Genomic DNA, 25,615 nt, shown 5'->3' with positions numbered 1-25,615 from the left:
CATAGGGGCGCCAAAGCGGTGGTATGAAAAACATTTTTTTTCTGTATTTCCTCAATATTATATAACATTTTAGAGGACTAACAGGCTAGAATAGGCGCCCTCATAAGATTCCATAATTGAATTTTGGATAGGAATGGAATATCGCGAGTGGGCGCGCCGTATGGCAAGCCAAAGTGTTCATATACGAATTGACAGCAAAACGCACGTCCTTGACGCGTGATTTACCACAAAAACGTGCCTTTTTAACGTGCGCTTTGGGGTCACGGAAAACGCTTGTTTCCGATGCGTGTTTTTATATCAAAGCGCACGTCCTCGATGTGTGATTTGCTATTTAAAAAACGCACGTTTTCCGTGACCCCAGAGCGCACGTTTACCCTTAAATACATACCCTGAGTCTTTAGCGACCCGAGACGTCATTCACTACCCTCCTCCTCTTTCATTTTTTAAAGTTAGACATCAACCTTCTTAGTATTCCTCAAACAATCCATTTTAAACAATATAACAAGGAAAAAAATTATAAAATTATAATTGAATGCCTGTTGTTACACTAGTTTTTTGTCAAAATCGTATAGGGTCGCTAACGACCCGAGGTGTGTAAGATTGTACGCATTTTTTTATCTGCACAATAATAAATAAATCTATAATGACGAAATGAGTGCAATTCACCTTTATTCCACAAGGTGGCAATGTCTGATACACACTGATGAAGTGATGTTTCACTCATAGTTACCTCAGACAGAAAACGAAACAATAATATATATATAATCTGCAAAACTTGAAATGGCTCAGTGATTTACTGCAGAGCAAGTACTGAACGTAATCAAATATTAGTGTCACTGTCACTTAATGATGAATCTGGTGAAGGAAGCAGTCAGTGATCAAAATATTTATTTTGAAGACGTTGAAAATGAGTTTTGTGGATATGCGTGAGATCGCGAATATGAGGGAAATGCTGAATATACTGGGAAATGAGTTCTGACGAGGACAGTGATGATGGTATAAAACATCTGCTCAAACTGAACCCTTCCAAGCTCCAAAATGTGACGAAATATGTTTTATTTATTCTTCTGTAATTGTTACTCAAATATCAGGAGTTTTATATATTATCACGACAGGTATAGATCTATCCATGTTAGATATAGATCCGGGTCGCTAAAGACCCGAATATGTAAGAATGTTTGGCAAAACAGTCATGCATTTAAGGGTTAAAAACGCACGTTTTTGTGGTAAATAACACGCCAAGGATGCGCGCTATCAGTCGGACAAAACGCACGTTATTAACGCGTAGGCCAAACAGGTAAACCAAACAGGCAGTGCAAACTTGTGTTTGAAGTATTCAAACAGACTAAAGAACGTGCTCTTCCCTTGGTGTTCTCAAAATTGCATGCTTACATAAATATTGTTGACCATCTTTTTAAGTAATTACACTATTTACCACGATACACTATGGCTGTTATAAGAATTAAATGAAATCAGTATCAACAAAATCCATCTTACCATTTATCAAAATCCACTTACACTGTAATTACAATTGCCTAAATAATGTCATGAGATTTTTAGATTTATGTTCTAAATATAATATTTTAATTATAGAAATATGAAATTATTCCAGGCCTATGAAACCATGCCAGTATATTTGGCGGCGTGAGTGGATTCTAGAATCATTCAACTAATTTGTTCTAACCTGTTCCAAAGCGGTGAATTATTCGAGAACGAAACCTATACTTTGTTTGAATCCATTTTTGTCGGAAAAATAGAGCAAAACTGTAAAAAATTACAACTTGTTGTTTATTGAACTGTTGTATAAAATTAATATCGCATTTTGCAATCGTGCTAATATAGGCAACTCTGGAAAATAGCACTCTTGCTCGTATGATATTGCTTACCTCATAATTTCCTCTTTAATTACTTTCAAACGAATGTTTTTTTTTATGTTTGTTATTGTTATAAGACGGATGACATAAAATAGCTATACCCGAACTATAACAAATAAATAAAAGATATTTGGAAATTCCCCTTTAAAACGGGGAACCCTCAGTGTGTGTTTTTTGTGTTTTTTTTAAACAAAAGTGATCTTGCGCTTGTGCCTCCGCTCTATCGTCCTGTCAATCATCTCGTTCGCGGCGATGATTACAATACAATTTAAATTCAGCATCATCGGTTCCCATCCTCAGCCCATCTGCATGACAGTTTTTGCAATGACTATCAATACTAGATAAACGGGCAGGTGAAAAGACACGCCATGTCAATTTAGTAGGAACTAAAGTGCACTCAAAATGTTTGGTAGCAACATCGTTACTAGTATTGGGAATCGAGAACCGGTTCCTACTTGGAATCGGTATAAAAATTCACATTCTTTTCTTTCTTTTGGTCTCTTTATCAATGGGGGGTGGTTGTTGCTGCATACCCCTCTGGCACTGGGTAGTTGCGCCTCTGTGCAGAGCCAAATGACATCCAGCTTCCCCTCACTGGACGATATAGGGTTAGACAACACCCTACCCATATAACCCTATCCCTAAACATAACTCCACCCTTTAGGCCCACAGAGGCGGAGCTTGACATCCAGAGAGGGGGAGCTGGACGTCATTTGGATCTGCGGTTAGCACCCCTTGCCTTTATGTGGCCTATTTTTCCATCCTAATACCCGTGACAAAGTCTCTGTCCTCTTCTTTTTAGGAGGACGAAACAGAAGACGAGGATGACGACAGAGAGCGAGAAGACGAGGGAATGTCCTGTAGTGAGACTGAGGATGAGGAGGGTCCTTACTCGAGCAGTGGGGCGGCACAGTTGGCTGCCCGCCTTCGTGCCACAGCACAGCGCTTCCTCAGGAACATGGGCCGCATCCTGGCCATCACACTACTGGCACTGGCTGGTGAGAGACCAGAACACACTTTACAGAAGCAATACATTATGAGTAGGGCTTGACATTAAAGGGTTAGTTCACCCAAAAATGTAAATTGTGTCATTAATGACTGACCCTCATGTGGTTGGACACCCGTCAGACCTCCGTTCATCTTCAGACACAAATGAAGATATTTTAGTGTAAATCTGATGCTCTGAAAGGCCTCCATTGGCTCAACTTTACACTCTCAAGACCCTTAAAAGACACTAAAGACTAAAGTTACAAAGTCCATCTCACTACAGCGGCTCTACAATAACTTTATGAATCGGCGACAATAGTTTTTGTGCGCAAAAAAACCCTAAATAACGACTTATATAGTGATGACGATTTCAAAACACGGCCTCATGAAGCTTCAGAGCGTTATGAATCAGTGAGTCGATTCAGCGGTTCAGAGCGTTATGAATCAGTGAGTCGATTCAACGGTTTGAATCGCGTGAAGTCACGTATTTCAGCAGTTTGGTGGTTTGACACGCGATCCGAATCATGATTCGACTCACTGATTCATAACGCTTCAAACTGCTGAATCGACTCACTGATTCATAACGCTTCAAACTGCTGAATCGACTCACTGATTCATAACACTTCGAAGCTTCATGATGCAGTGTTTTGAAATCGTCATCACTATATAAGTCGTTATTTAGGGTTTTTTTGCGCACAAAAACTATTCTCGCCGATTCTTAAAGTTATTGTAGAGCCGCTGTAGTGAGATGGACTTTGTATCGACGTCTTTAGTGTCTTTTAAGGGTCTTGAGAGTGTAAAGTTGAGCCAATGGAGGCCTTTCAGAGCATCAGATTTACACTAAAATATCTTAATTTGTGTCTGAAGATGAACGGAGGTCTGACGGGTGTCCAACCACATGAGGGTCAGTCATTAATGACAGAATTTTCATTTTTTATTGAACTAACCCTTTAACACCAGCCAACCTGGCAAATGCACGTATACTTGGCACTTCGAAAAATAGCATTTTTCAATTTGTAGTCTTTTAAAAAGGCATCTGAAATGTAGTGTAGTGTTGTCAAAAATATAAATCTTTCGATACTGAAATATCTGAAACACTTCCAATACTCATTTGCCGCAGAAAAGACACACAATATCTCTTGAGTGACACTCAAACCCGCCTCCACTCACTCGTTTTGTTTGCTCCGGATGAATAATTATGCTGTTACAAGGCTTGAATTTCGCTGTGGGATTGCACATATTGCTCATAATTTACTAATTCTCACACTCACATAAAGCCGTCTCTAAGTGCTAAATGAAGCTCTTTTTCACTGCTTATTACGTCAAATACACACACAATAATGTCAAAATGCAGTGAGTATTCACGTAAACACACTCAGTTCTGTTTTAAGTGAAGGTAAACAGAAAGAAAACGCATGTGTAACAGTGTAATGGATCCGTGCGTCAGCTCTTAAAGGAACACGCCAACTTTTTGGGACTTTAGCTTATTCCCTGTATCCCCCAGAGTTAGATCAGTCCATACACACCATTCTCATCTCCGTGCCATAACTCTGTCTGACGCACACACCGCTAGCCTAGCTTAGCACAAAGACTGGAGGTAAACGGCTCCAGCTAGCCTTGCTTGGCACAAAGACTGGAGGTAAATGGCTCCAGCTAGCCTAGCTTAGCACAAAGACTGGAGGTAAACGGCTCCAGCTAGCCTTGCTTGGCACAAAGACTGGAGGTAAACGGCTCCAGCTAGCCTAGCTTAGCACAAAGACTGGAGGTAAACGGCTCCAGCTAGCCTTGCTTGGCACAAAGACTGGAGGTAAACGGCTCCAGCTAGCCTAGCTTAGCACAAAGACTGGAGGTAAACGGCTCCAGCTAGCCTTGCTTAGCACAAAGACTGGAGGTAAATGGCTCCAGCTAGCCTAGCTTAGCACAAAGACTGGAGGTAAATGGCTCCAGCTAGCCTAGCTTAGCACAAAGACTGGAGGTAAACGCTCCAGCTAGCCTAGCTTAGCACAAAGACTGGAGGTAAATGGTTCCAGCTAGCCTACTGCTCAATAAGTGACAAAATAACGCCAACATTTTCCTATTTACATGTTGTGATGTGTATAGTTGTATTGTGTACTAAGAAGGCGATGTGTAATATCATTGTGCCGATGCACTCATGGGACGGCTCACAGCTCTTGATCATTACGCAGGAATGAAAGTATAGTTCCTAGACATATCGGCCTAGAAAATCACAACTTTTCATTTTCCGTTGTTCTTAGTACACAATGTAGCTACACACATCACAACATGTAAATAGGAAAATGTTGGCGTTATTTTGTCACTTATTGAGCAGAAGGCTAGCTGGAGCCATTTACCTCCAGTCTTTGTGCTAAACTAGGCTAGCTGGAGCCATTTACCTCCAGTCTTTGTGCTAAGCTAGGCTAGTTGGAGCCTTTTACCTCCAGTGTTTGTGCTAAGCTAGGCTAGTTGGAGCCATTTACCTCCAGTCTTTGTGCTAAGCTAGGCTAGCTGGAGCCATTTACCTCAAGTCTTTGTGCTAAGCTAGGCTAGTTGGAGCCATTTACCTCCAGTCTTTGTGCTAAGCTAGGCTAGTTGGAGCCATTTACCTCCAGTCTTTGTGCTAAGCTAGGCTAGTTGGAGCCATTTACCTCCAGTGTTTGTGCTAAGCTAGGCTAGTTGGAGCCATTTACCTCCAGTGTTTGTGCTAAGCTAGGCTAGCTGGAGCCATTTACCTCCAGTCTTTGTGCTAAGCTAGGCTAGTGGTGGGTGCGTCAGAGAGTTATGGCACGGAGATGAGAATGGTGTGTATGGACTGATCTAACTCTGGGGGATATGGGGAATAAGATAAAGTCACAAAAAGTCAAAGTGACAGCAGCCTAATAAACCTGCTGCCAAATTATGAGATGATATTAAAAATATCCATATGGCAGTTTTTCCCCATGGTATCAATGTCAAAACTGTGGCCAGTGAAAATGCTAATAACTTTGGAAAACCAGTAGCTATTAAAAAGTTAATGTCAAACCCTGAATACAAACAAGAAAAGAGATTGAATGGAGGAAACAAAATACACGGTCCATTTGTTATTAAAAAATGCTTTGTTTTCAATCCATTCTAAATACTGTGTGTGACTAGAAATGATATAATATCTTGATATAATAGTGCCAAATGGTGTATTTTAAGTGCACATACCTTTTGGCTAATATTGCCCATATTAATTAATTCACCTAAAGTGTACGGATTGCATGTCTTTCTCTTCCCAGGAATCACTTTACCCTCTGCGTTCTCGGCCTTCTACTTCCTCCTGTTTATTGGAGTGTGCACGTGGTGGGCGTGCAACTTTCCCATCAGCCATCTGGGGTTTAATACACTGTGTGTGATGGTGGCCTTCTTCACCGGGGGACACCTGGTGTGTCTTTACCTGTATCAGAGCTCATTCGCACAAGAGATGTTCTCCCCGGCGGGCCTGTGGGCCAGGTAAGGCTCTTCATTTCTCCCTTCACATTTCCTGTATGTTCATAATAGTGTTAGACCGATATATCGGGCCGATATTTGCGCTTTTTAAGTGTATCGGCCGATATTTGCGCTTTTTACATGTATCGGCCGATATTTGCGCTTTTTACGTGTATCGGCCGATATTTGCGCTTTTTACGTGTATCGGCCGATATTTGCGCTTTTTACATGTATCAGCCGATATTTGCGCTTTTTACGTGTATCGGCCGATATTTGCGCTTTTTACATGTATCAGCCGATATTTGCGCTTTTTACATGTATCAGCCGATATTTGCGCTTTTTACATGTATCGGCCGATATTTGCGCTTTTTACGTGTATCGGCCGATATTTGCGCTTTTTACGTGTATCGGCCGATATATGCGCTTTTTACATGTATCGGCCGATATTTGCGCTTTTTACGTGTATCGGCCGATATTTGCGCTTTTTACATGTATCGTCCGATATTTGCGCTTTTTACATGTATCGGCCGATATTTGTGCTTTTTACATGTATCGGCCGATATTTGCGCTTTTTACGTGTATCGGCCGATATTTGTGCTTTTTACATGTATCGGCCGATATTTGTGCTTTTTACGTGTATCGGCCGATATTTGTGCTTTTTACGTGTATCGGCCGATATTTGTGCTTTTTACGTGTATCGGCCGATATTTGTGTTTTTTACATGTATCGGCCGATATTTGTGCTTTTTACATGTATCGGCCGATATTTGTGCTTTTTACATGTATCGGCCGATATTTGTGCTTTTTACATGTATCGGCCGATATTTGTGCTTTTTACATGTATCGGCCGATATTTGTGCTTTTTACGTGTATCGGACGATATAAGGCTGCTGCGTTCGCCGATATTTTTTCCCTGCATTATTTCCAGACAGGCGTCCACAGGGCAGCTCTCACAGTCTTCAAACTCTCTCGCTCTCCCTCGCGCATATTAATCAAAATCAATTGAGAATTGACACGATTGTAAAAGGTGGAAAGACTGAAGTTTCACGTGGAGCATTGGGAGATTTTTTCCTGAATTACCGCTGGTGTTGCTCCACAAGAGATTAAGTGAAATGCACCACTCTAAAAAATGCTGGGTTAAAAATAACCCAAGTTGGGTTGAAAATGGACTAACCCATCAATTGGGTTGTTTTAACCCAGCGATTGGGTTGTTTTAAGCAAACATTTAACCCAACCGCTGGGTCAAAACAACCCAATTGCTGGGTTAGTCCATATTCAACCCAACTTGGGTTATTTTTAACCCAGCATTTTTTTAGAGTGTAACCATTAAATGACTAGGTTGTAAATAGTTTAGTATAGTACAGTCAGTGTGCACTTTATTATGCTGCTTGCTTGTTGATACTGCGTGAAATAGTGTAATTATTTTATTTATGCTTAAATATTTATTTTCATAATTTATTTTCACCACTGAACTCTTTTTTTTTTCTTGTTCTACCTCACCTGTTTTTACTATTTGTTAAATATTGTTTTTTTTTTTGTTCAATAAATGTTCCTTTTTTAAATTGTTATCATCATGATCATTGTGTCATTATTATGTTGTAAATTGAGGGATCAAAAGCAGTATCGGCTCCAGAAAATCGGCAGCCCATCGGCTAAGGCTGATGAAAAAAAATCGGTATCGGCACTAATAAATCCATATCGGTCGACCCCTAGCTCATAATAACTGCTCGCTTCATTTTCACGGCCCTGTTATTGGTACATTAATCTCCTTTTGGCCAGGGAGTGTCCCATACCTAGTTCAACATCCTTGTTTGTGCTGGAACAACACTCCTGTAAGCCACTGAGACTGGCCACTGTGATTAGTTCTAATGTAGGAAAACACTGACAGCATTTCCTGGATCAACACCATGCTTTGAGTTCGGCTTGAGCTCAGGGCTGGGTTTGGAATGGTTAGGTTTGGGGTTAGGACTCTAGTTCCAGGACCAACTAAAGATGTTGATCCAGAAACATGTTCTACTTGGCCAAATAACACCACCAAGATATGATTGTGGCAGTAATATGGTGCAGGAATGGTACTTTGATTTACATATAAATTACCATATTCATATACTATGGAATTTACATTGTTCTCTAATGTGCTTCAGGGAATAGGGTAAGATGGGAGAAGATGCTCCATTTAAAGGTGCGGTTTCTGAGAAACCCATGCAGAAAGATTCTCTAGAGTCTGAATATCAATCATTATTAAAAAAAAAATTGAAATTTTAATTCACGGTCGCTAAGAGGCGCCAAAATGTTCTAGGTGGGCGGGGCCACTTTTACTAAAATGGCTATAACTTGTGAGCGGAATTATATATTTTCACCAAAATTGGTACACATGTGTATGGTTCCAATCGTTAGTCACAGTAAAAAAATCGCGAAGGTGGCCCACTTGGTGGCGCTATAACATGAAAACAGCTATAACTATGCAACCGTTAGGCCAATTTACTTGCAAACTGGTATGCAGTGTCTTGGTCCAAGGAGCCATGATTAGCTATGAGGACATTTCCGTATCTAAAAAAACATGGCCACCATCGGCCAATGAAATTTGAGCATCTATTACACAAGATTAACAGAGGCGGATCAAGACGAAACTTGTGGGCATGTTCGACTCATGGGCTCTAGAATTCTGTGAGAATTTAGAAAGAAATTGGCGCTAACAAGTTTTACGCCTCTGTAATCACGTGGTGTTTCACACATACACACAATGTTCATATCATTGGATAGATCTCCTCATACTGAACATCTTTGTCTCAAGAACCACTGCTGTTAATCAAACCGTTCATTAAATATTCGTGATTATGTAAAAAAAAGACTTTTTCGAACTGGTCCTTTTTCACTCAATCTGAATAAAACCAATGCAGTAAAACTCCTGAAGGAAATCCCGGAACTTCACGAAAATTGGTGCGCACTTACAACATATGATTCTAAACAAGCATGCAAACTTTTATGGAGATCGGCCCATAGATGGCGCTATAACTGTTAAAAAGCTTTAAAAAAAACACATATTTCCCATGGTAAATTGCCTGTATTGCCTGTAAATGGTCTTTTCTAGATGAATACGTTTGCTAAAGCATGTGCATAAATGCTTTAAACCGCTTGAATCCCGATAATTGCTGCTCGCAGCTATACTTTAATATCTTTCTTGTTAATATGTATATCATTTTTGTCATTAATTAAATCAGCTATTCTATTAAACCTGTGTTTTTTGCTCAATAGTTGAATAAACAAGGCAGACACCCAGTAAAAGAGTAATCTTGTATTTGTTCTACAACTTTTATTCAGGCATATTATACAGGAATGCATACTTATTTAACTGTCCATGTGTTAAATGAAGATATGTCTTAATAAAACACTATGAATTTTATTGTTCTCAAATAGCCTATAGGTTTTAATGAAAAGCGAAGAAGTCTGAATTATATATAATCACCATGAATTATATGAAGTATTAAATAAACAATTATAACAGTAACAACATGCCTACCAAACACTTCTCTTTAATTTGCATGAATTTCAGTTTTCATTTGAGTTATTTTAGTACATCAAGTTTATGAAGGACAAAACCTGCAGAATAAAGAACATGTCACGGTTAATCCACAGGAGGAAGTTGCAGTTTAGTGTAATTCACACTTAAACAAAACATAAAAGAAAGAAGGACTTGGCATGACACAAACAGAACACTCACCAACAATGGGTTACACAGAAACACTAGATAAAGACGCATGGCAAACACCAGGACTTAAATACACAGAGACTGATGATAAGACAACGGACAATCAAGACAATAAACCAATGAGAACACAGAACACATGACAGGATCACATGACACAAACAAGGGAAGCACATGGCAAAACAGAAAACATGAACATGAAACAAAAGACTAGTTAACTAATTTATTTATTTATTAATTTTGGTGCTGGCATCCAAAATAAAAGTGTGTTTACATAATATATCTGTGTGTAGTGTGTATAATTATTATCTATATATAATTACTAGGGCTGTCAAAAGATTAATCGCGATTAATCGCATCCAAAATAAAAGTTTGTGTTTACATAATATATGTGTGTGTACTCTGTTAATTATTATTTATATATAAATACACACACAAGCATGTATATATTTAAGAAAAAAATATTATTTTTATATATAAAACATTTATATTTATATATATTATAGATTATATAAATGTATATACATGCAAATATTTCTTAAATATATACATGAATGTGTGTGTATTTATATATAAATAATAATTAACAGAGTACACACACATAAACACAAACTTTTATTTTGGATGCGATTAATCTTTTGACAGCCCTAATAAATACACAATAATTCATCTATATATTTATGAAAAAAATTGTTATATAAATACAGTATACATGTAATTATTTCTTAAATATGTACATTGATTGTGTATTTATATATAGATAATAATTATACACACTACACACTGGGGATGCAACACTACAGTTAGTCCACGGTTCAATTCATACCTCGGTTTTTAACCACGGTTTTCGGTTGGGTTCTGATGGCTTGTCACATCAGTTTTTGTTATTCTATTCTTAGGCGACAGGAACCGCAAGAGGTTAAAGAGAAAAAATACGTATTTTTTTATATTGCAATACTCTTTCTTTATTTTACTTAAAAGACTTGAAAAACCTTACTTAAACTTAAAACTTTACTTAAAAAAAAACCCTTGTACACATTCCTAGTGTATTGGATAATATAAAATAAATATATATAAAGATTTACACTGGCAGCTCAGAGCAGTACAGCAGCATTAAAGTATGAAATTGAATGAATGAATGAATGTAAAATTAAAACACTACATAGACTTCACTATAAAATATACACTGATTCTTATTAAAGCTACTGTATTAGTTTTTCAGTCAAGAGCAGTGAGTGATTTTCTCTTTGTCTTTTGTTGTTGTATTAACATTAAAGGGATATTTCACTCAAAACTGAAAATTCTGTCATTGAGAAATGAATACAGGTTTGGAACAACATTAGAGTGAGTAAATAATGACACAATTTTATAGGTGAACTGTCCCTTTAAGGACCGCGTGGTCACTATAGGCTGCGCCGCTGTCAATTAAAGACCTCTACACATCTTATATACAGACACGATTGCGATTGTACTTTCACTTTAGACATAACCGACTGTGTTTATGTTAACCTTGTGTGTATTTGACAGTATTAACGCAGTAAGACTACTAATTAGTCCAGTAATCACGTGTTTGACAGACGTTTAGTGCGCGCGCTCTGAAAAGCGCATGTTAAAACCGCGCACGCGAATGAACCGCCAAGGCTTTAAAACACATGCAAAAATGAACTTTGGTGATTGTGAATAACTCTAGTGTTCTGTGAGTATAACTCCACCACTAACCTGTGATGTGAATGTATGTCACTTTGTTCAGTATTGAGATGGAGGCAAATGATAGAATTTGTAGAAAAATAATTAATTAAATGTGAAACCGAAAAACACGCAATTCACAAGCGCGTATTGAACCGTGAATGCCGGACCGAACGGTTCAATATTATATTGAGATTGTGGCATCCCTACTACACACATATCTTATGTGAACACACACTTTTTGGATGCGATTAATCCATTTCACAGCACTTTATTTATTTATTTTTATTTTTTATTATTTTTCCTGCAGGTTTTGGTCCACCATAAATGAAAATAAGAAATGTTGCCTTGGCTGAAATCGTTAGCATAATGTTTACCCTTATATTAAAAGTTACTGATCATGTAAAAATATCATTACATTCATTGTGAATATGATTTCCCTTCTCTCTAGATGACTGTGGTAAACGAGCAGTCTGTGTTCATTACACAAGGCGTGTGTGAGAGCAGGGTGTGTGTGTGTGTGTGTGTGTGTGATGTAAATACGAGTTATTGCGGGACTGAAATAGAGCCTCAGGCTGGGGAGGTGAAGGTGCCGTTTCCTGCCAGCCTTGCGTAACGCGCTGAGACTCGAGCCGTGGATCTGACACCACATCTCTCTGCATTTCTCCTGACCCATAAATCCCTGCTGACCTCTGTGCTGATGCAGATCACTGTCACAGCTGTCACAGTGAGATAAAACACATTCAGACTCTCATGCAGCAAGATCATTAGTGCTGTGTGTTAAAGGTGCAATATGTATAATATCCAAAACACACTAGGCCAGTGTTATACACTCACCTAAAGGATTATTAGGAACACCTGTTCAATTTCTCATTAATGCAATTATCTAATCAACCAATCACATGGCAGTTGCTTCAATGCATTTAGGGGTGTGGTCCTGGTCAAGACAATCTCCTGAACTCCACACTGAATGTCGGAATGGGAAAGAAAGGAGATTTAAGACATTTTGAGCGTGGTATGGTTGTTGGTGCCAGTATTTCACAATCTGCTCAGTTACTGGGATTTTCACACACAACCATTTCTAGGGTTTACAAAGAATGGTGTGAAAAGGGAAAAACCTCCAGTATGCGGCAGTCCTGTGGGAGAAAATGCCTTGTTGATGCTAGAGGTCAGAGGAGAATGGGCCGACTGATTCAAGCTGATAGAAGAGCAACTTTGACTGAAATAACCACTCGTTACAACCGAGGTCTGCAGCAAAGCATTTGTGAAGCCACAACACACACAACCTTGAGGCGGATGGGCTACAACAGCAGAAGACCCCACCGGGTACCACTCATCTCCACTACAAATAGGAAAAAGAGGCCACAATTTGCACCAGCTCACCAAAATTGGACAGTTGAAGACTGGAAAAATGTTGCCTGGTCTGATGAGTCTGGATTTCTGTTGAGACATTCAGATGGTAGAGTCAGAATTTGGCGTAAACAGAATGAGAACATGGATCCATCATGCCTTGTTCCCACTGTGCAGGCTGGTGGTGGTGGTGTAATGGTGTGGGGGATGTTTTCTTGGCACACTTTAGGCCCCTTAGTGCCAATTGGGCATGGTTTAAATGCCACGGCCTACCTGAGCATTGTTTCTGCCCATGTCCATCCCTTTATGAGCACCATGTCCCCATCCTCTGATGGCTACTTCCAGCAGGATAATGCACCGTCACAAAGCTCCAATCATTTCACATTGGTTTCTTGAACATGACAATGAGTTCACTGAACTAAAATGGCCGCCACAGTCTCCAGATCTCAACCCAATAGAGCATCTTTGGGATGTGGTGGAACGGGAGCTTCGTGCCCTGGATGTGCATCCCACAAATCTCCATCAACTGCAGATGCTCTCCTATCAATATGGGCCAACATTTCTAAAGAATGCTTTCAGCAGCTTGTTGAGTCAATGCCACGTAGAATTAAGGCAGTTCTGAAGGCGAAAGAGGGTCAAACACAGTATTAGTGTGTGTTCCTAATAATCCTTTAGGTGAGTGTATATTTTGTTACTTACAATATCCCAAATGTTTCCAATTATTTGTAAATTGTGAGAAAATTGTGATTTTAACGAAGGAATGTGGACGACGGCGTAACATCTAGCGCTGTTGTAGTTTCGCTCAAACGCTATGTACCGTGGCAAGCAGACTTTAGAACAAAATGAGAAATCAAAAGAGGACCAGTATCGAAGAGGCGTATTCAAGATGGCGACAAACTTCAACTTGACAGAGACGCCGCTCATGTGCTTTATTACACAGGAGAGCTAATGTACATAAAACTAATCAATGTGATGTAGCTCCTGCTAGTCTCATACAGCCAACAAACAACACAAAAAATAACATTATATCTCTCAACACACTCAGAGTTCAGATAGTTTACACAGAGTCAGCATTGAGTTTCCTCTCAGGTTTAATTGGTCAGATAGTCTGACCTGTATGAGCAGTAACTCAGCATTCGCGCGTCGTTCGGGAGAATGAAATCTCCTCATGTCTTTATATCCGCTGATCTCTGTCTCTTATTAGTAATCGCGCTGCACTGTAAAATCCAATTAGTTAGACTTACTTTAAAAAAAGCATGCAACCCGATTGCCTTAACAAACCAAGTGAAATAGGAATAGCATGTTGTGTTGACAAATGCTCAGTTAGTATAGTTCACTTACACAAGAGCTCAAGTAACTAAAAAGAACTGTAGTGAGTACTTTAGATTTACTCTTGACTTAGTGTAGCCACCATTGTTGTGTTTCGCATGCTGAATGTTTTGTGACTCAAGCATGATCAACTGTACGATATTGTCACAAATATAGACGGATTATAACAACCCAATTCAAAATTTTAGCAATACAATTGTAAGCGATCATTATACGGCATTAAGGGAAGTATTACATAGGTTGCTTTTAAAAGGTGACCTAATTTCTGACTACATCGTTAACTGTAGTTAATTATTCAATCAGAAGCTAGGTCAACTTTTAAAAGCAACATATTTATTACTTCTCTTCCTTTGAAACCAAATAACTGTGATTTATTGTTGCGTCGCTGCATCAATAGGAAGAGATTTACAATAATATGAAGTGCCCAACCAAAGGGAACACTGATCTCCATAATGGTGACTTTTATATTTTGCTTCACAAATTGGCACTCAAACCAATCAATTAATCTTAACTTAAGTTTTCTGAGTAAACAGGGAACAGTATGTAGATATAATGCTAGATTTTTACAATTAAGTTAAGACATTAAGTAAAGTTAACTAAAAATGTGTTAGTTAGAATCACAGTGTGCTTCAGACCACAGTCATGTTAAAAACATGAATCCAGAAGCATTATTTCCCCATAAACATGATTAGATCCACCGGGATGAGTCCACGCTCATTCCCTGCGTCATCAATCACCGTTCTGAAGAGGTTAGCGACCCCTAGTGGCGAAAACATGCATAGTGGAGCTTTTTTAAGGCAAGCATCACTGTTATTATTGTACATACTTGAACCTGAACAAAATGCTAAGCTGAATGATTGAGCTGAATGCTCATATTGTACAACTTACATTGAAAGAGGGACCAGAGCCATATGAAAGACTATATCGGTCAAACATTTGGAATAATTATATTGTTTTGCTTACCAAGGCTGCATTTATTTGATCATAACTCCAGTAAACAGTAAATATTCCTCCAGTGTAGATCAGCTGTTCTCTATGTGAATATATAGTAAAGTGTGATTTATTCCTGTGATCAAATCATCATTACTCCAGTCTTCAGTGTCACATGACCCTTCACTAATCACTCTCATATGAGGATCTGATGCTCAACACACATTTATGATTATTATCAGTGTTGAAAACTTAATACTGATACTTTTGTGTCATTATAAATGTCTTTACTGTCACTTTTGATTTCCTTTAATGCGTCCTTGCTGAATAAAAGTTTTCATTTCTATTTGTTTTAATCATATTTAGCCCAAATGGTACTGCATTATGGTTTCCACAAACATATTAAGTATCAAAAACATTGATAATAATCAAAATCCTCTTATCAGAATGATTTGTGAAGGGTCATGTGACACTGAAGACTGGAGTAATGATGATAAATTCAGCTTTGACCACAGGAATAAATCACACTTTACTATATATTCACATAGTCGCTGCTTGTTTGCAATGCAATGGTAAATATACGCTCTTATGGCGTGTCTGAATCCACTTTTGCTAGTTTAACGACGGAAAAAACGGTCGGCTCATGATCCAAAAGGGTCGTCCCTCGTCTCTTAATGAGTCATGGGTGTGTTTTGGGCATAACGTGCAATAAATCAGAGTTTCATCTCCCTTTCCCTTTAAAAGCCCGCGCAATGAGAGGATTCACTATTGACATGAGAAGAGACTGAACACTTCACCAGAGAGGAATCCTTTTATTTTAATATTTAAACGTGTGTGTGTGTGTGTGCTGCACATCCCTGTGTGTGTAACAATCAGAGTGTGTGTGTGTTGTGCTCCGTCTATAGGCTCAAATCACTAACACACTCTTTAAATAACACACAAATACTGCACTATTGACTTTAGAGCAGGTGTGTGTTGGTCAGTGGTTTTCAGTTCCTCAGCAATGCTCCTAAACACACCTGGTGCTCAGACCAGATGCCCATGGGTGAACAGATATTGATATTTAAACAACGTAACGCTGAACATGAGAACTACGTCTGGCTGAAACCAGTGATGAGAATAACGACGTTATAGATATACGGCGTTACTAACGGAATTACTTTTTTCAGTAACGAGTAATCAAACGAATTACTGTTTCTCCCGTTACAACACCGTTAGCGTTACTGAGAAAAAAAATGCAGCGTTACTATAGTTGAGCTCACTGAAGTGGTTTTCATCTGAACAGGCTGTCAGTCGAACCTCTAACGTGTGTGTGTGTGTGTGTGTGTGTGTGTGTGTGTGTGTGTGTGTGTGTGTGTGTGTGTGTGTGTGTGTGTGTGTGTGTGTGTGTGTGTGTGTGTGTGTGTGTGTGCGTGTCCGCGCGCCAGCCATGCGTGTTTTGGTACACATCACTGATGATGATTGGTGGGTGGGAGACAAGGTTGAGGTCGATAGGTTGAGTTTACGCCTATTTTTTTACGGTCTATGGTTAACACACACACACACACACACACATCTATGACGCACACGCATATGCACAGTCAGCGATGGTCCAATGACTTCAAAGGTAGCTTTCGCAAACTGGAAGTATAAGCGCTACTTTTCTCTCTTTGAGCTGAAAGGTAAGAATGTAATGTGCAACTTGTGGCCAGGAAGAAAGAGTTTCTCCACGTCACTGGCAAGAAATTCTAATCTAACGAAGCCTCACAGCATCAAAGCCACAACATTAGTGGCTAAAAACCCAGGTGATAATGTGAGCTCCACTACCAAAGGAGTAGTACTGATAATATTTACACAATATTTACACTATAGTAGGTCTACTGATAATATTTACACAATATTTACACTATAGTAGGTCTACTGATAATATTTACACAATGTTTACACTATAGTAGGTCTACTGATAATATTTACACAATGTTTACACTATAGTAGGTCTACTGATAATATTTACAATAATGTTTACACTATAGTAGGTCTACTGATAATATTTATGATAATGTTTACACTATAGTAGGTCTACTGATAATATTTACACAATATTTACACTATAGTAGGTCTACTGATAATATTTACACAATGTTTAAACTATAGTAGGTCTACTGATAATATTTACACAATGTTTACACTATAGTAGGTCTACTGATAATATTTACACAATATTTACACTATAGTAGGTCTACTGATAATATTTACAATAATGTTTACACTATAGTAGGTCTACTGATAATATTTACACAATATTTACACTATAGTAGGTCTACTGATAATATTAACACAATATTTACACTATAGTAGGTCTACTGATAATATTTACACAATGTTTACACTATAGTAGGTCTACTGATAATATGTACACAATATTTACACTATAGTAGGTCTACTGATAATATTTACACAATATTTACACTATAGTAGGTCTACTGATAATATTTACACAATGTTTACACTATAGTAGGTCTACTGATAATATTTACACAATATTTACACTATAGTAGGTCTACTGATAATATTTACACAATGTTTACACTATAGTAGGTCTACTGATAATATTTACAATAATGTTTACACTATAGTAGGTCTACTGATAATATTTACACAATGTTTACACTATAGTAGGTCTACTGATAATATTTACACAATATTTACACTATAGTAGGTCTACTGATAATATTTACAATAATGTTTACACTATAGTAGGTCTACTGATAATATTAACACAATATTTACACTATAGTAGGTCTACTGATAATATTTACACAATGTTTACACTATAGTAGGTCTACTGATAATATTTACACAATGTTTACACTATAGTACGTCTACTGATAATATTTACACTATATTTACACTATAGTAGGTCTACTGATAATATTTACACAATATTTACACTATAGTAGGTCTGCTGATAATATTTACACAATATTTACACTATAGTAGGTCTGCTGATAATATTTACACAATGTTTACACTATAGTAGGTCTACTGATAATATTTACACAATGTTTACACTATAGTAGGTCTACTGATAATATTTACACAATATTTACACTATAGTAGGTCTACTGATAATATTTACACAATGTTTACACTATAGTAGGTCTACTGATAATATTTACACAATGTTTACACTATAGTAGGTCTACTGATAATATTTACACAATGTTTACACTATAGTAGGTCTACTGATAATATTAACACTATAGTAGGTCTACTGATAATATTTACACAATATTTACACTATAGTAGGTCTGCTGATAATATTTACACAATGTTTACACTATAGTAGGTCTACTGATAATATTTACACAATGTTTACACTATAGTAGGTCTACTGATAATATTTACACAATGTTTACACTATATTAGGTCTACTGATAATATTTGCACAATATTTACACTATAGTAGGTCTACTGATAATATTTACACAATGTTTACACTATAGTAGGTCTACTGATAATATTTACACAATGTTTACACTATAGTAGGTCTACTGATAATATTTACACAATGTTTACACTATAGTAGGTCTACTGATAATATTAACACTATAGTAGGTCTACTGATAATATTTACACAATATTTACACTATAGTAGGTCTGCTGATAATATTTACACAATGTTTACACTATAGTAGGTCTACTGATAATATTTACACAATGTTTACACTATAGTAGGTCTACTGATAATATTTACAATAATGTTTACACTATAGTAGGTCTACTGATAATATTTACACAATATTTACACTATAGTAGGTCTACTGATAATATTTACACAATATTTACACTATAGTAGGTCTACTGATAATATTTACAATAGTGTTTACACTATAGTAGGTCTACTGATAATATTAACACAATATTTACACTATAGTAGGTCTACTGATAATATTTACACAATGTTTACACTATAGTAGGTCTACTGATAATATTTACACAATGTTTACACTATAGTAGGTCTACTGATAATATTTACACTATATTTACACTATAGTAGGTCTACTGATAATATTTACACAATATTTACACTATAGTAGGTCTGCTGATAATATTTACACAATATTTACACTATAGTAGGTCTGCTGATAATATTTACACAATGTTTACACTATAGTAGGTCTACTGATAATATTTACACAATGTTTACACTATAGTAGGTCTACTGATAATATTTACACAATATTTACACTATAGTAGGTCTACTGATAATATTTACACAATGTTTACACTATAGTAGGTCTACTGATAATATTTACACAATGTTTACACTATAGTAGGTCTACTGATAATATTTACACAATGTTTACACTATAGTAGGTCTACTGATAATATTAACACTATAGTAGGTCTACTGATAATATTTACACAATATTTACACTATAGTAGGTCTGCTGATAATATTTACACAATGTTTACACTATAGTAGGTCTACTGATAATATTTACACAATGTTTACACTATAGTAGGTCTACTGATAATATTTACACAATGTTTACACTATATTAGGTCTACTGATAATATTTACACAATATTTACACTATAGTAGGTCTACTGATAATATTTACACAATGTTTACACTATAGTAGGTCTACTGATAATATTTACACAATGTTTACACTATAGTAGGTCTACTGATAATATTTACACAATGTTTACACTATAGTAGGTCTACTGATAATATTAACACTATAGTAGGTCTACTGATAATATTTACACAATATTTACACTATAGTAGGTCTGCTGATAATATTTACACAATGTTTACACTATAGTAGGTCTACTGATAATATTTACACAATGTTTACACTATAGTAGGTCTACTGATAATATTTACACAATGTTTACACTATAGTAGGTCTACTGATAATATTTACACAATATTTACACTATAGTAGGTCTACTGATAATATTTACACAATATTTACACTATAGTAGGTCTACTGATAATATTTACACAATGTTTACACTATAGTAGGTCTACTGATAATATTTACACAATGTTTACACTATAGTAGGTCTACTGATAATATTTACACAATATTTACACTATAGTAGGTCTACTGATAATATTTACACAATGTTTACACTATAGTAGGTCTACTGATAATATTTACACTATAGTAGGTCTACTGATAATATTTACAATAATGTTTACACTATAGTAGGTCTACTGATAATATTTACACAATATTTACACTATAGTAGGTCTACTGATAATATTTACACAATATTTACACTATAGTAGGTCTACTGATAATATTTACAATAATGTTTACACTATAGTAGGTCTACTGATAATATTAACACAATATTTACACTATAGTAGGTCTACTGATAATATTTACACAATGTTTACACTATAGTAGGTCTACTGATAATATTTACACAATGTTTACACTATAGTAGGTCTACTGATAATATTTACACTATATTTATACTATAGTAGGTCTACTGATAATATTTACACAATATTTACACTATAGTAGGTCTGCTGATAATATTTACACAATATTTACACTATAGTAGGTCTGCTGATAATATTTACACAATGTTTACACTATAGTAGGTCTACTGATAATATTTACACAATGTTTACACTATAGTAGGTCTACTGATAATATTTACACAATGTTTACACTATAGTAGGTCTACTGATAATATTTACACAATGTTTACACTATAGTAGGTCTACTGATAATATTTACACAATGTTTACACTATAGTAGGTCTACTGATAATATTAACACTATAGTAGGTCTACTGATAATATTTACACAATATTTACACTATAGTAGGTCTGCTGATAATATTTACACAATGCTTACACTATAGTAGGTCTACTGATAATATTTACACAATGTTTACACTATATTAGGTCTACTGATAATATTTACACAATATTTACACTATAGTAGGTCTACTGATAATATTTACACAATGTTTACACTATAGTAGGTCTACTGATAATATTTACACAATGTTTACACTATAGTAGGTCTACTGATAATATTTACACAATGTTTACACTATAGTAGGTCTACTGATAATATTAACACTATAGTAGGTCTACTGATAATATTTACACAATATTTACACTATAGTAGGTCTGCTGATAATATTTACACAATGTTTACACTATAGTAGGTCTACTGATAATATTTACACAATGTTTACACTATAGTAGGTCTACTGATAATATTAACACTATAGTAGGTCTACTGATAATATTTACACAATATTTACACTATAGTAGGTCTGCTGATAATATTTACACAATGTTTACACTATAGTAGGTCTACTGATAATATTTACACAATGTTTACACTATAGTAGGTCTACTGATAATATTTACACAATATTTACACTATAGTAGGTCTACTGATAATATTTACACAATGTTTACACTATAGTAGGTCTACTGATAATATTTACACAATGTTTACACTATAGTAGGTCTACTGATAATATTTACACAATGTTTACACTATAGTAGGTCTACTGATAATATTTACACAATATTTACACTATAGTAGGTCTACTGATAATATTTACACAATATTTACACTATAGTAGGTCTACTGATAATATTTACACAATGTTTACACTATAGTAGGTCTACTGATAATATTTACACAATATTTACACTATAGTAGGTCTACTGATATTATTTACACAATATTTACACTATAGTAGGTCTACTGATAATATTTACACAATGTTTACACTATAGTAGGTCTACTGATAATATTTACACAATGTTTACACTATAGTAGGTCTACTGATAATATTTACACAATATTTACACTATAGTAGGTCTACTGATATTATTTACACAATATTTACACTATAGTAGGTCTACTGATAATATTTACACAATGTTTACACTATAGTAGGTCTACTGATAATATTTACACTATAGTAGGTCTACTGATATTATTTACACAATATTTACACTATAGTAGGTCTACTGATAATATTTACACTATAGTAGGTCTACTGATATTATTTACACAATATTTACACTATAGTAGGTCTACTGATATTATTTACACAATATTTACACTATAGTAGGTCTACTGATATTATTTACACAATATTTACACTATAGTAGGTCTACTGATAATATTTACACAATATTTACACTATAGTAGGTCTACTGATAATATTTACACAATATTTACACTATAGTAGGTCTACTGATATTATTTACACAATATTTACACTATAGTAGGTCTACAGATAATATTTACACAATATTTACACTATAGTAGGTCTACTGATAATATTTACACAATATTTACACTATAGTAGGTCTACTGATATTATTTACACAATATTTACACTATAGTAGGTCTACAGATAATATTTACACAATATTTACACTATAGTAGGTCTACTGATAATATTTACACAATGTTTACACTATAGTAGGTCTACTGATAATATTTACACAATGTTTACACTATAGTAGGTCTACTGATAATATTTACACAATGTTTACACTATAGTAGGTCTACTGATAATATTTACAATAGTGTTTACACTATAGTAGGTCTACTGATAATATTTACAATAATGTTTACACTACAGTAGGTCTACTGATAATATTTACACAATGTTTACACTATAGTAGGTCTACTGATAATATTTACAATAATGTTTTAAATTTGATAGGTGTCTCTCACATTGTCCCACAGCAACATTACAATATTGTACATTAATGTACAATGTTTTATAATAGTAATTTATTCTATTTAGTGTCCAATTCATTCATTTAACATATCTAATATTGGGGGCATCCAAGTTATTTGACATATTTGAACATTTGAAAAGAAAAGAAAAAAGTAACACAGTAGTTACTTTCTCTGGTAATTAGTTACTTGTATAATGATGTAACTCAGTTACTAACTCAGTTACTATTTGTAAGAAGTAACTAGTAACTATAACTAATTACTTTTTTAAAGTAACGTGCCCAACACTGGCAGAAACTAGCAGAACACACTTGCGTCATGCCTAGTGTCACATTGCGCCGGGTGTATGATAGAGTCCGAATCGCCAGTTTATATCCCAGAGACTCACAGCCACTCGCGCTTTCTTCAGAACATGCAGCATTTATTGTGTTTTCTGTGTTTGTCTCCAGACTCTTTGGCCTGAAGGATGTAATAAAGCCTGGAAACTGCTCTTCTTTCGACCTGGCGCTCAACACACATCACGACTGGCCGGTGTACGTGAATCCGGGCATCCTCCTGCTCCTGTACGTCTCTGTGACCGTTGTGCTGAGGATCAACAGCTTCGCTCTGGGCCACACGGACCAGGTGCCTTTACACACTAGTTTAGTCAATCAAAGGCATAATTCAGCCCAGAAATGATCTCAAGTCTCTCGCACACTTCACTGGAAAAAATGATTCGTTGAATTTAATACTTTTTTTTTATTGTTAGTGGTTGCAATCAATTTATTTTATCTCAATTTAAACAAAAACATGCAATTCCTATAAAACCAATTAATTTTTTTTAATTAAAATCAAAAAAATTAATTTAATTTATTTAAACGAGCACAAATTAAAGGGTTAGTTCACCCAAAAATGTAAATTGTGTCATTAATGACTGAGCCTCATGTGGTTGGACACCCGTCAGACCTCCGTTCATCTTCAGACACAAATGAAGATATTTTAGTGTAAATCTGATGCTCTGAAAGGCCTCCATTGGCTCAACTTTACACTCTCAAGACCCTTAAAAGACACTAAAGACTAAAGTTACAAAGTCCATCTCACTACAGCGGCTCTACAATAACTTTATGAAGACGAGAATAGTTTTTGTGCGCAAAAAAACCCTAAATAACGACTTAAATAGTGATGACGATTTCAAAACACGGCCTCATGAAGCTTCAGAGCGTTATGAATCAGTGAGTCGATTCATGATTCGGATCGCGTGTCAAACTGATGAAATTACGTGACTTTGGCGATTCAAACCGCTGAATCGACTCACTGATTCATAACACTTCGAAGCTTCATGAGGCCGTGTTTTGAAATCGTCATCACTATATAAGTCGTTATTTAGGGTTTTTTTGCGCACAGAAACTATTCTCGTCTTCATAAAGTTATTGAAGAGCCGCTGTAGTGAGATGGACTTTGTAACTTTAGTCTTTAGTGTCTTTTAAGGGTCTTGAGAGTGTAAAGTTGAGCCAATGGAGGCCTTTCAGAGCATCAGATTTACACTAAAATATCTTCATTTGTGTCTGAAGATGAACGGAGGTCTGACGGGTGTCCAACCACATGAGGCTCAGTCATTAATGACACAATTTACATTTTTGGGTGAACTAACCCTTTAATTATGCTTAATTTAATCGGGCCTTAATCATTTTTTTCAGTGTATGTGTGATTCAGCAGAATGTGGACCAGTGGATGTCGAGCTTTAAAAACGAGAAAAAGTAAATGGCGCATATCATCTAAAGAGATTAATTGAATTTCACGATTTTTTTTTTTTTGGCTTAACAACCCCTTGTAATGCATAAAAAAAAACTTAACACACCTGTTGCATTCTTAATAAAAACGACTTAAAGGGATAGTTCACCCAAAAACGTAATGTTTATGTGTATCTGCTCACCCCCAGGGCATCAGAGATGTAGGTGTGTTTGTTTCTTCAGTAGAACACAAATGAAGATGTGTAACAGTGTGATAGTCTATAATGATGTCTATGGGGATATTTTAGAGTATGAGAGCAATGAGAGTAAAAACACACACACATACGAATCCTTATTAAACCTGCGGCTCGTGGGACACACACTGATGTCTGAAGACACCAAACCATCAGTTTCTGCGAGAAACTCAACAGTATTTGTTATTTTTTTACCTCTTATCAGACGAATGTCGTCTAGTTTTCCCAGCGCCATAACTTCCGGTGAATAAGGTCAAAATACTGGTGTGATCATAGATATATATATGTAGATGCCTCATTCGACCGATCCGCGCAGGCACTAATGAGGAATCTATGTATATATCTATGATCGCGCTGGTATTTTGACCTTATTCGCCGGAAGTGATGGCGCAGCTGATGCAGAGCCATAGAAATTTTTTTTATAAATGTTTAAATATGGATATTTTTCTTAACAAACGCATCGATTCGCTTCAGAAGGCCTTTATTAACACCAGAGCCGCGTGGAGCAGTTATATGACGCACAGATGCACTTTTTATGGACTTCAAAAACAGAGCAACTATTACTGCTATTATAAAGCTTGGATTAGCCAGAACATTTTTTTATATAACTT

General features: G+C 36.0%; 1 protein-coding gene across 1 annotated transcript in view; it reads left to right on the top strand.

The window, feature by feature from the left end:
* The window catches only part of piezo1 (piezo type mechanosensitive ion channel component 1 (Er blood group)), a 213,562-nt gene that overhangs the window by 95,730 nt on the left and 92,217 nt on the right, over window positions 1–25,615 (top strand). The window contains exons 6-8 of the mRNA XM_079838599.1: window positions 2,677–2,872; window positions 6,119–6,332; window positions 23,491–23,665. Coding sequence (XP_079694725.1) covers window positions 2,677–2,872; window positions 6,119–6,332; window positions 23,491–23,665 — 585 coding nt within the window. The remainder of the gene's footprint in view (window positions 1–2,676; window positions 2,873–6,118; window positions 6,333–23,490; window positions 23,666–25,615) is intronic.

The sequence above is a fragment of the Gobio gobio genome (assembly GCF_949357685.1).
Source record: "Gobio gobio genome assembly, chromosome: 2".
NCBI classification, from domain to species: Eukaryota; Metazoa; Chordata; class Actinopteri; order Cypriniformes; family Gobionidae; genus Gobio; species Gobio gobio.
This window is presented reverse-complemented; position numbering and strand designations above follow the sequence as displayed.